This window comes from Chiloscyllium plagiosum, chromosome 11 (genome assembly GCF_004010195.1).
Source record: "Chiloscyllium plagiosum isolate BGI_BamShark_2017 chromosome 11, ASM401019v2, whole genome shotgun sequence".
Taxonomy (NCBI): Eukaryota; Metazoa; Chordata; class Chondrichthyes; order Orectolobiformes; family Hemiscylliidae; genus Chiloscyllium; species Chiloscyllium plagiosum.
The window spans coordinates 69,354,045-69,367,580 of NC_057720.1; the positions used below are offsets into that span (position 1 = coordinate 69,354,045).

A 13,536-nucleotide genomic window follows, 5' to 3' on the forward strand; every position below is an offset into this window, starting at 1 on the left:
CAGTATCACTGTCATTATGCTCCTACAGTAGTCCAGCGTCAATGTCAGTCTGCTCCTGCAGTAGTCCAGCATCACTGTCACTTTGCTCCTTCAGTACTTCAGTATCACCATCACTCTGCTCCTTCAGTAGTCCAGTATCGCTGTCACTCTGCTCCTGCAGTCTCCCAGCTTCACCATCACTCTGCTCCTACAGTGATCCAGTATCACTGTCACTCTGCCCCTACAGCACTCCAATATCGCTGTCACTCTGCTCCTTTAGTCATCCAGAATCACTATCACTCTGCTTCTATAGTAGTACTGTATCACTGTCACTCTGCTCCTACAGTAGTCCAGCATCACCGACATTCTGATCCTACAGTCGTCCAGCATCACCGTCACTCTGCTCCTCGTCTTCCAGTATCACTGTCACTGTGCTCCTACAGTAGTCCACTATCACTGGCACTGTGCACCTACAGTAGTTCAGTATCATTGTCACTCTGCTTCTATAGTAGTCCACTATCACTGTCACTCTGCTTCTACAGTAGTGCAGTATCATTGTCACTTTTCTTCTACAGTAATCCAGTATCACTGTCACTCTGCTTCGACAGTAGCCCAGTATCATTGTCACTCTGCTTCTACAGTATTCCAGCATTACTGTCAATGTGCTCCTACACTAGTCCAGCATCACTGTCTCTCTGCTCCTATGGCAGTCCAGCATCACTGTCACTCTGCTCTGACAGTAGTCCAGCATCACTGTCACTCTGACCCTACAGTTGTGCAGTATCACTGTTACTCTGCTCCTACAATAGACCAGTATCACTGTCACTCTGCTTTGACAGTACTCCAGTATCACAGTCACTCTGCTTCTGCAGTAGTTCAGTATCACTGTCAATATGCTCCTACAGTTGTCCAGTATAATTGTCACTGTGCTCCTACAGTGGTCCAGTATCACTGTCACTCTGTCCCAACATGCACTCCAGTATTGCTGTCACTCTGCCTCTACAGTAGTCCGGTATCGCAGTCACTCTGCCCCTGCAGTCTTCTAGCATCACCATCACTCTGCACCCATACTGGTCCAGTATCACTGTCACTCTGCTCCTACTGTAGTCCAGTATCACTGTCACTATGCTCCTACAGTAGTCCAGTATCACTGTCACTGTGTTCCTACAGTAGTCCAGTACCACTGTAACTTTGCTCCTTCAGTAGACCAGTATCACCGTCACTCTGTTCCTACAGTTGTACAGTTTCCCTTTCACTCTGCTCCTGCAGTAGCTCAGTATCACCGTCAATATGCTCCCACAGTAGTCCAATACTCTGTCTCTCGGCTCCTATAGTAGTCAAGTACCACGGTCACTCTGCTCCTACTGTCTTCCAGCATCACTGTCACTCTGCTTCGACAGTAGTCCAACATCACTGTCGCTCTGCTTCTACAGTATTCCAGCATCACTGTTACTGTTCTCCTACAGTAGTCCAGCATCACCGTCACTGTACCCCTAAAGTTGTCCAGTATCGCAGTCACTCTGCTCCTATAGTCTTCCAGCATCACTGCCACTCTACTCCTACAGTAGTCTAGTATCACTGTCACTGTGCTCATGCAGCAGTCCGGTATCACTGTCACCGTGCTTCTACAGTAGTCCAGAATCACTGTTACTCTGCTCCTGCAGTTGTCCGGTATCACTGTCACTCTGCTTCTGCAGTTGTCCAGTATCACTGTCACTCTGCTCCTGCAGTTGTCCGGTATCACTGTCACTCTGCTGCTACAGTAGTCCAGAATCACTTTCATTCTGCTTCTATAGTAGTCCAGCATCACTGCAACTCTGCTCCTACTGTCATCCAGCATCACCGTCGCTCTGCTCCTACAGTCATCCAGCATCACCATCACACTGCTCCTACAGTAGTCCAGTATCACTGTCACTGTGCTCCTACAGTAGTCCAATATCACAGTAACTCTGCTCCTTCAGTAGACCAGAAACGCTATCTCTCTGCTTCTATAGTAGTACTGCATCATTGTCACTCTGCTCCTACAGTCGTCCAGCATCACCATCACTCTGCTCCTACAGTAGTCCAATACCACTGTCACTGTGCCCCTACAGTTGTCCAGTATCGCAGTCACTCTGCTCTGACAGTAGTCCAGCATCACTGTCACTCTGCTCCGACAAAGGTCCAGTGTAGCCGACACTCTGCTTCTACAGTACTCCAGCATCACTGTCACTCTGCTCCTGCAGTAGTCCAGTATAACCGACACTCTCCTTCTACAGTAGTCCTGTATAACCAACACTCTGCTTCTATAGTCATCCAGTGTCACTGTCACTCTGCTCCTACAGTAGTCCAGAATCACTGTCACTCTGCTCCTACAGCAGTACACTATCACTGTCACTCTGCTCCTTCAGTAGTTAAGTATCACCGTCACTCTGCTCCTACAGTGGTTCGGTGTCACTGTCTCTCTGCTCCTACAGTAGCCCAGTATCACTGTCACTCTGCTCCTACAGTAGTCCAGTATCGCTGTCACTCTGCTCCTTTAGTCATCCAGCATCACTATCACTCTGCTTCTATAGTAGTACTGGAACACCGTCACTCTGCTCCTACAGTAGTCCAGCATCACCGACATTCTGATCCTACAGTCGTCCAGCATCACTGTCACTCTGCTCCTCGTCTTCGAGTATCACTGTCACTGTGCTCCTACAGTAGTCCACTATCACTGGCACTGTGCACCTACTGTTACTCTGCTCCTACAATAGACCAGTATTACTGTCACTTTGCTCTGACAGTAGTCCAGTGTTACTGTCACTCTGCTCCTACAATAGACCAGTATCACTGTCACTCTGCTTCGACAGTACTCCAGTATCACAGTCACTCTGTTCTTGCAGTAGTTCAGTATCACTGTCAATATGCTCCCATACTGGTCCAGTATCACTGTGTCTCTGCTCCTGCAGTAGTTCAGTATCACTGTCACTCTGCTCCTGCAGTAGTTCAGTATCACTGTCACTCTGCTCCTACAGTAGTCCAGTATCATTGTCACTCTGCTCCTACAGTAGTCCAGTATCATTGTCATTCTGCTCCTACAGTAGTCCAGTATCACAGTTAATATGCTCCTACAGTAGTCCAGTATCACTGTCACTGTGCTCCTACAGTAGTCCAGTATCACTGTCACTGTGCTCCTACAGTAGTCCAGTATCACTGTCACTCTGCTCCTACAGTAGTCCAGTATCACTGTCATTATGCTCCTACAGTAGTCCAGTATCATTCTCACTGTGCTCCTACAGTAGTCCACAGTATCACTGTCATTATGCTCCTACAGTTGTCCAGTATCATTGTCACTCTGCTCCTACAGTGTCCAGTATCATTGTCACTGTGCTCCTACAATAGTCCAGCATTACTGTCACTCTGCTCCTTCAGTAGTCCAGTATCACTGTCACTCTGCTCCTTCAGTACAAATGAAATAAGAAACCTTTTCCCTTGTACAGCACTTTACACACTTTCAGCTCCCTAAGTAAGCAATTGAGCACTTTTTAAAAATAATGTAGTCACTGTTTTAATTTTGCTTCCTTTCTTAAAGGCTCCTGAGACAGCAGTGTATAAACTCAAACCCTTTATGAGCTAGAAAGATACTTGGGGCACCATCATATCCATAACTCTCAACTTCTTGGCTCGGAACAGTTACACAATGCCTTACCTCTTGCTGGATCAAAATAAAGGAAATCCCTTCCCTGTAGCACTGTGAGAGTTCATACACCCTGTGGATTACAGTTGTTCAGCAAGGCAGCTGACCACCAGCTTCCCTGGGTATTTAGGGATGGAAATTCACTGCTATCTTCGCCAGCAATGTTCATATCCACCAACAAATATAGAAGAGTGAGAGGTGACCTTGTTGAAACAAATAAGATTCTTAGAGGACTTGAGAAGGTAGATGTAGGAAGAGTGTTTCCCTTTCAGAGAGGGTCCAGGACCAGAGGGCATAATCTCAGAATGAGGGGCCACACATTTCAGACAGAGATGAGGAGAAATGTCTTCTCTGTTGGCAGTCAATCTGTGGAATTCCTTACAGCAGAGTGCTGTCGAGACTGAATCAATAAGTGTATTCAAGGCTGAGAGAGACAGATTTTTAATCAGTAAGGGAATTGAGGCTTTTCAGGGAAAAAAGGCAGGGAAATGGAAGTGAGGATTGTCATATCAACCATGAATGACACAGCAGACTCCGTGGGCTGATTGGCCTATTTCAGCCCCTATATCTTATGGTCTTCTTTGATTTGGAGATTACTGGAGGTTTGATTTAAATAGATAGTTTGTCAAAGCCAGTACAGTCATAACAGGCAGAATGGCCTCATTTGCTGCAGTGTCATTTGAAGATTCTAGGATTTGTAACAGTGACTTAAAGTGCTTCTTTGTCTTGTGGCTAAAGGTATTTTTACCCCCCCCCCAATGTAGGTGATGGATTCCAACTCACTGAACCATTTGACATTTTGTGGGTTGATGGAACTTTGCCCCGTTTTCACAACATCTCATCAGATGTCAGCCACCCAGTTAATAAAGGAGAATGTGTAGCCTTTGACCCATTAACTGGAGCATGGGAATCAGAAAACTGCTCAAAACAGAAAGAAGCACTCTGTCGATATGACAAAGGTGAATTTACGTTTTCATTTTGATGTTTTAGATGTCATTTCTGTGAGTGAACCTCACCAAAAATGCCTTTGTTGTTTTGATAGGAATTGAATTTGTTCATTTGCGTGTTTCTGTCCATATGATAGCCTTGATTATTGTTTGTTGGTTGAGTGGCGAGAGGAGATATTGCATAGATTACGTGGCACTGGTCATTTAGTCAACAGGAGAAAAGTGGGTTTTTTTGTGAAACAAATACAGAACAGGTTTGTGTTTATTTCAATTGGATGGTAATAAAGTGCGCAATAATTATGAGTAAAGGCCAGTCAAAACCTGTGAAAGCGAGTTTTGAGATTTGTAGCTCAGTTTGAGGTTCTGGATATAAGTCAATTCGCTGAGCTGGAAGGTTCATTTTCAGACGTTTCATCACCATACTAGGTAACATCATCAGTGAACCTCCAGTGAAACACTGGTGGTATGGCCTGCTTTTTATTTATGTGTTTGGGTTGGTGATGTCATTTCCTGTGGTGATGTTTACAACAAGCAAAACTAATGTCATTTAGAAAATACCTTGCAAGAACTGTAACAAACACTACATTGGACAGACAGAAAACTCGCCACCAGGATACATGAACATCAACTAGCTACAAAAAGACATACCCACTCTCACTAATATCTTTACATACAGATGAGGAAGGACACCACTTCGACTGGGACAACACATCCATCCTAGGACAAGTCAAACAGAGACACATGCACGAGAAATCCTAGAAGTATGGCATTCCAACCGGAACTCTATCAACAAAACTTTGACTTGGATCCCATTTACCACTCCCTGAGAAAAAGAACAGGGCATGACATCACCAAAGGACATTACATCACCACAGGAAATTACATCACCACAGGAAATGACATCACCAACCCAAGGAAACCTAAACACATAAATAAAAAGCAGGCCATTACACCAGTGCTTCACTGGAGGCTCACTGAAGATGTCACCTAGTGTGGTGACGAAATGTCTGAAATGTCTGAGCTCTTTGCAGCTCAGTGAGCAAACTTACATCTGAAACCTGTGTTGCTGTGTCCCATTCTCTTTCTAACCATGTGCTAGTACCATTCTCTTCTCTTGCCTCATATATTGTGTTCCCACCCTGAGTTTTCCCTTCTGTCTCTTCCCATCCAACCAGAGTTTTCCTAGACAGTCATACCCCTATGCAAGTCCTGTTACTGCAGTAGCAGATGCTGAAATGATTGAATGTGGCACAAGCAGAACTCAGTAGGAGCTTGTGAGACTTGGGATGGAGGGCAGCTGGAATCGAGTGAGCCATGGACCGTTGAGCAGACAGTAGTGTGTTATAGATATTTGAAGGCTAGCATTGCAATAAGTTTTGCTGCACTTGAGAGAAATACTTGAATAAAAGCTGACCTTCATTGAGGAGTTGATGTGCTACAATGGACTCAACATCCTTGGGTTCGGAAGTTAAAATTGTCCAGTGCGTTTTGTTGCACATGTGCAAAATTAGACCCTTATTAAGCAATGTTGTTCTAGATTTAAGTACTCCTCTGGAGTCAAATGATAAGTTTCTGTTAAACTTTTAAGACTCACTTTTCAAGAATGACCATGCAGGCAAAATGCCAGAAGGCCTCTGATACCATGCATCAGGATCCAATGTTTGCCTTCTCTGTAGAAACAATTAACTTGGCAGCTGATTTGCCATTTCACTAGATTCCAGCATTGTAACAAGCATTATGAAATTCCTAAAATTTCAAGAGTTGCTTCTCTAATTTTGAGCTGTATGGTGAGAAACTTGCTTCAGTCACAACATTAATAAGACTCCAAATTGTGGAGTCATGTTCCTGATGGACTGTACACTTTATAGTGAAGAGTAAAAGCTCTGGTCGAACATTGTCAGGTTTTTGACAAAGCCTTTTGCCCACATGCTAGGTTTTCTGGTTTCTTTGTAGTTGGGACATCGGTTGAAGCTGCAGAACAAGATCAGTAACTCTGTAAGACTGAACAGTGTAAATTGTTTTCTGTTCCCATCCTAGACTTGCGTCTTTTTATAGGATGAAGTCTTGGAAGAAACTTTCTGGCTTGCATCGATCAGTTGATTTTGATCAAGGCAATTTACTGACACCGTAAACGAGTTATTGAGAACATTTTTGGAGATTAACTTCTATAAGCACGTATGTTTGATGTTCCTTTGAGGAGCATTTAGATTGGGACCCATTCAGGAAAGTCTAGGATAATGAAGCATTCATGGCGACTAGTCAATTGATTGTAACACTGCATAAAGGTGTCATGACTGAGTGTTGTCTTTAGATGAAGTGAGGATAGAGGGCAGAAGATAGAAAATCTTGTCGTCATTTGAGAAATGGAAAAGATGAACTGGTTGGAATATCAAGCTTTCTCCACAAACTCTGGCTGGAAGTTGTGGAAATGAACTGCTATCGGGCCAGTAATTTTATATCAAGAATGTTGGAGCAGATGTCTGACATTAACAGAAAATAAACTTTTGAGGACAGGAATTTGATGCATTCTTGAATTATTTTCACTATATTACAAACATTTTAAAATGGCTGTAGTATAAAATGAAAATTATATTTACAGCGGCAAAACCTCAAGAATCTAATTGTATGTTTTAGTTAACATCTTGATGCCAACAGCTTCCCAATCTGGATCATTCTGTCCACTCACTATTATTCTGAAACAAGAGAGGGCTGACACTGTCTTCATAAAGTTACGGAACCGTTCAAGAAAACCTTGGAATGTTCAGATGGATTTCTGTTTGTTTTTTTTTACTAATTACCATTTCATTATCACAGTTTGTAAAATATTCCAGTATTGTCTGTTCTCCTTTCAGATATATATGAACAAATGCAAAACTTGTCTTCTCTTCCACCCTCTCCATTTTTCCTACAAGTTAAAGCAAATTCCATTCGTGTTTCAGTAAGTATTTAATTGTTCGGAGTAGTTTCCTCACAATGTCGATTTGTTGGAGAAAGAGAATTGTGTATTGACCAGGTGAGGAGACATGGAGTGATTTCGTTACATCAGAGATTTGAATCTTTTAAAAGCATATTTACAAATTCAGTGAGTATTTCTGTTTCTGTACATAATGAACAAGCCAAATGGGTTTTCTTTAGTTAATAAATCAGGGATTAGTACAATAAAACACATCCAGGTAAACAATTTAAAAATGTAAGAATATGTCCCAACTTCGGCAACTTGTGTGCAAACATATTCACTCAAACCAAACATGCAAAAATACTAACAAGAGAGTAGAGAAAGTTAACTTGAATCAAGTTAAAGTTCATTAAATAAGAGGTCACTGGGTGTGATCTAGCTGAAACTATCCAAAAGTGTGGATCCTCAGCTGACAGCTTGAGGTTGTAGCCAGTGTTCTCTCCACTGTCTTGAAATGCTGTTGTAAAAACTTTCTATTAAAAGCTCTCAGTCTGTTTCCAGGATGCAGGCATCACTTACACTGAGCAGACAGGGTGAGATCTTGTATGGAGATGGAGAATGAGCAGCTTTCCCTCACTGTCAGCTGCTCATTTTTCCCCAGTTCAAATCCACCCACAAAACTAGGTTGGTCACGTGAATTCTCTTGAACTGCTGTCCAGAGTTCAAAATTCCACTGTATCTTCCAAAGGGTAGCTTTGAATAGCTCAAGTCTGCACTGTCTGCTTAAGAAAAATGAAGGTAGTTTGTCCAAGTGACTAACTTCTACAAAGTTTATTATTTCATGATTGCATAACCACGAATCTCTAATTTTGATAAGATAGAAAGAAAGCTACATACATGTTTCCAGGTGTTTCTTGTCTCTTGGAGCATTTTCATAGGCCCTACATCTCCACCCCAATGAAGTAGAAAGTGAATGACATAGCATTGCAAATTTGTAGTTTATTCCTTAGTCTTAGTCACTGCCCTTGTTTTGGTTTAAAAAACAGTACTTTTTAAAGTGTCCAATATCAGTTTCCAGACTTAAAAATGTGAATTTGACATGAGCATGACTTTGTTGAGAGTGTGGTGCTAGAAAAGCACAGCAGGTCAGGCAGCATTTAAGGAGCAGGAGAATTGACGTTTTTGGCATAAGCCCTTCATCATGACCTCCTGATAAAGGGCTTATGCCCGAAAGGTTGATTCTCCTGCTCTTCGGATGCTGCCTGACCTGCTGTGCTTTTCCAGCACCAGACTCTCAACTCTGAGCTCCAGCATCTGCAGTCCTCACATTCTCCTCCTCCATGACCATGACTTTGTAACAGATGCATCAAAATAGGCTGTTTCTAAAGAAAAGCTCTAAAATTGAATCATTATAATGAATGGACTCTAGTCTCCTGTATTAAATCTCAATGGGACCATGGTCATGTATTGAATTTTAAATAATTGCCAAACCGAATTTTTTGCGGCAAATGTTTTTGAAATGAAAAAGTTCTAATTGGCATTTACAATTGAAACAATTTTAATATCTGATCATTTAAAAAAATGTGCTAGAGATTGTTCTAATTGTGGGCTAATGGTGGTGAATATAAAAGATTCTCAACCATATTGATTTTGCATGTTAATCTATCAGAAACTAAACGTGTTGAAGGAATATTCATGTGGGGTTATCTTTATATTCTTACTTACCAAATAGAATACTACATTTTTTCTCAGAATTATATATTCTTTCTATATATCTCTAAGCTTTTAATTATTCAACATTCGACAGAAGATAAACTTAGGTCAGATATTGTAAGATTTTGATTTGGTTTGATTTATTGTCACATGTATCTATGTACAAGGAAACATTTTGTTTTGCGTGTAGTACGGGCAGGTTATACCATACAAAGGGTAAGATAACAGAGTGAGGAATACAATATTATGTCTGCTGAGAAGGTGCACAGAGAGCATAAGAGTTTCTTCATTTACAAAATATATATGCTGTCAGTTAATATTGTGATAGTGTATTGTATACAAATATTTTTGTTTTTTGGTTGCTTTAGATTGCGGATTATTTGCTGCTGAACCAAAGCGATTACCCAGAAAATGTGTCTGTTGCAAACTACATCACCAGCTTGTTGTGTGAAGCTGCAGATCAAAGCCACACTAAACTCACCTCTGCTGACTTGCTTGCGTTGACGAGATTTCTCGGAAATGTTGCTGAACTGGATTTTGAAAGTGAAGCGAGTAATTCCAAAACAATTTTGAGCTTGGCAACTAACTACATTAAATTGGCGAGCAAAATCATAGATGTCAAGTATTCCTTGGAATGGCTCTTTATATCCGAGGTGAAAGTGTGTTTCTTTTTCAAGTTTAATTATTATTATAAACCAAAATTAGGTATTGAAATATCTTGGGTTTGTGGGAGAAAACAAAATGCACTGAAGAAATGTAAAAATTGCTCAACAAAACATTTTAAGTGAAGCTTCTGTGAACTGTCTTCCTTTCAATGAGTAGATGAAAACAGATTGGAAAGCAGATACATTCCTCAGCATTATTGGAGAATGAACACAGTATTGTAGCCTTAGGTGATTAATCATGATTCGGAGATGCCGGTGTTGGACTGGGGTGTACAAAGTTAAAAATCACACAACACCAGGTTATGGTCCAACAGGTTTAATTGGAAGCGCACTAGCTTTCGGAGCGACGCTCCTTCATCAGGTGATAGTGGAGGGCTCAATCCTAACACACAGAATTTATAGCAAAAATTTACAATGTGATGTAACTGAAATTATACATTGAAAAATTGATTGTCTGTTAAGCCTTTCATCTGTTAGAATACAGTGATAGTTTCACTTCTTTCATGTGTAAATCACAAGACCTTTTTTTCAAAAAGTTGCATTCTCGGGTTAGCTGTTAACAATGGTGATAGCTAAACAATATGTTGAAGGTGTTGACCCCCGTATTCTCTGTCTATGACCTGATGTTTAGATTGATTCTAATCTAAAAAGTGAGATAACGGAGTTTTACATAAATTCATGCAGTTTTTGAGCTCAGAGTTCTACATGAATGCATGCAGTTTTTGAGCAAAGTACAATGTCATCCTGCAAGTACAAATTCATCCCACAAAATATATGTGTGAATGTGGGTCTTTGTCTGTGTGTGTGTGTGTCTGTCTGTCTGTCTGGGTTGGGGGTTGTGAATGTGAGAAAGTGGCAGGCAACTGGAAGCTAACATTCACACTCCTAGCCATATCGTTGTCCCATCCTTCAACATTGAACCCAAGAAAGAGTTGTCGACATGTTGCCTAGTGCAATGGTGGTCACCTGTAATGTGACATAAACCCAAGGTCCCGGTTGAGGCCCTCCCTATGGATACTGAGCTTAGCTATCAGCCTCTGCTCGCCCACTCTGCCGGGACCTTGGATTTATGTCACATTACAGGTGACCACCATTGCACTATACACACACACACAGGCACTCCTATACACACATACACACGGACACACATACACACAGACACGCACACAGGCACCCATACACACCCTTACAGGCACACACACTCACACATGCACCCCCTCACAGACTTAAGACACTCTGCACTCACTACACACACACACTTTCTCACACTCACAACCCCCAACCCAGACAGACACGCACACACACACAGAGACAAAGACCCACATGCACATATATATTTTGTGGGGTGAATTTGTACTTTCAGGGTTACATTGTACTTTGCTCAAAAACTGCATGCATTCATGTAGAACTCTGAGCTCAAAAACTGCATGAATTTATGTAAAACTCCGTTATCTCACCTTTTAGATTAGAATCATCTAAACATCAGGTCATAGACAGAGAACACGGGGGCCAACACCTTCAACATAATGTCTAGCTATCACCATTGTTACCAGCTAACCCGAGAATGCAACTTTTTGAAAAAAAGGCTATGTGATTTACACATGAAAGAAGTGGAACTAACAGATGAAAGGCTTAACAGACAATCAATTTTTCAATGTGTAATTTCAGTTACATCAACACTGTAAATTTTTGCTATAAATTCTATGTTAGGATTGAGCCCTCCACTATCACCTGATGAAGGAGCGTCGCTCCGAAAGCTAGTGTGCTTCCAATTAAACCTGTTGGACTATAACCTGGTGTTGTGTGATTTTTAACTCAGGTGATTAATGTTTGCAATGCTGATAATGTAAATTTCTTAATGTCTTTAATGTATATACGAACACAGTTTTGAGTTTTTAAATATATTGACAAGCTTTACAGTTAACGTTTTAGTGTTTGTAATTGAAAATGAAGGTATTGTTTGGTGTTTACTGTATGAATGATGTTTAATGTTTAATACCATGAACTTTGGAGTTAGGAAGAGGTAAACTATTGAAATCATGATGACATCTGTGTTTACTTGCTCCACATGTTCACATCAAACAGCTTTACAAAATTGAAAATGATGCTTTCAGCTCTGAGCACTGCATTCCCTTGATGATTATACATTTTGCCAGAATTAACAAAATGCAAGTGATGAAAGTGGGAAGAAGGGATTGTCCCACTGCCCACACCTTTCCTCTTACTGAACTCGGTTCACGATTGTGCTTTTGGAAAGGAAATCTGCCATCCTCTTCTGGTCTGGTCTACAGGTGGCTCCAGACCCACAGAATTGTAATTGACTCTTACCTGCCCTGTGAAATGGCCGAGCAAGTCTCTCAGTTGAATCTAACTGTGACAGAGTCTCAGAGAAGAAATGAATCTGGGCAAACCGTCTGTCGTCAAACAAACCAATAGAAATGATAGTGACAAACACAGCTAGGTTGACTCTGCAGAGACCCCCTTGGTAACACTTGAGGGCTTATGCCAAAATGTCAACAGCTGCTGCCATCACCCCCATACACACACAGACAACCGCACACAAGGCACACACACAGACAAACGCACACAAGGCACACACACACAGACGCACAAACACAGGCGCACACACACTGACACACACACACTGATGCACAGAAACACAGACACGCACACACACAGACACACAGACAAATACACACAGACGCACAAACACAGACCCACACACACTGACACACACACTGACACACACACACTGATGCACAGAAACACAGACACGCACACACACAGACACACAGACAAATACACACAGACGCACAAACACAGACCCACACACAGGCGCACACACACTGACACACACACACTGATGCACAGAAACACAGACACGCACACACACAGACACACAGACAAATACACACAGACGCACAAACACAGACCCACACACAGGCGCACACACACTGACACACACACACTGATGCACAGAAACACAGACACGCACACACACAGACACACAGACAAATACACACAGACGCACAAACACAGACCCACACACACTGACACAGACACTGACGCACAGAAACACAGACACGCACACAGGCACACAGGCATGGACACACAGGCACAGACAGAAACACAGACACGCACACACAGACACACAGACAGGCACAGACACGCAGACATGCTCACACACAGACACACATGCACATACAGACATACACACACACAGAAACATGCATGCACGTGCATACATACAGATGTGCGCACACACACATACAGACAGGTGCGTGCACAGACACGCACGCGCACACAAACACACAGAGACACAAACACACACAGACATGCAGACACAGGGACACACACAGACACAGACAGACAGATAGACACAGACATGCACACATTCACGCACACAGACCTGCACACACAGACACACAGACCTGCACACACAGATAAACACACACAGATACACTCAGACACACTCAGCCACAAGACTCTCACACACTGACACACGTACAGAAGCGCACACACAGACACACAAACAGATACACACATAGGCACAGACACACACATAGAAACACACACAGGTACAGATGTACACATGGAAAAACATAAAGAAATGCACATAGACAGGCAGACACAGATACACAGACGCACACATGCGCAGGCACACACACAGACGCA

The 13,536-nt window shown here is 42.2% G+C and overlaps 1 protein-coding gene across 3 annotated transcripts in view; it reads left to right on the forward strand.

Annotated features, from left to right (window-relative positions):
- Positions 1 to 13,536, forward strand: part of LOC122554545 (adhesion G-protein coupled receptor D2-like) — a 292,263-nt gene that overhangs the window by 25,813 nt on the left and 252,914 nt on the right. For all 3 annotated transcript variants that reach the window (XM_043699744.1, XM_043699743.1, XM_043699745.1), the window contains exons 6-8: positions 4,405 to 4,599; positions 7,440 to 7,525; positions 9,565 to 9,849. In XM_043699744.1, the coding sequence (XP_043555679.1) occupies positions 4,405 to 4,599; positions 7,440 to 7,525; positions 9,565 to 9,849 (566 nt within the window). The remainder of the gene's footprint in view (positions 1 to 4,404; positions 4,600 to 7,439; positions 7,526 to 9,564; positions 9,850 to 13,536) is intronic.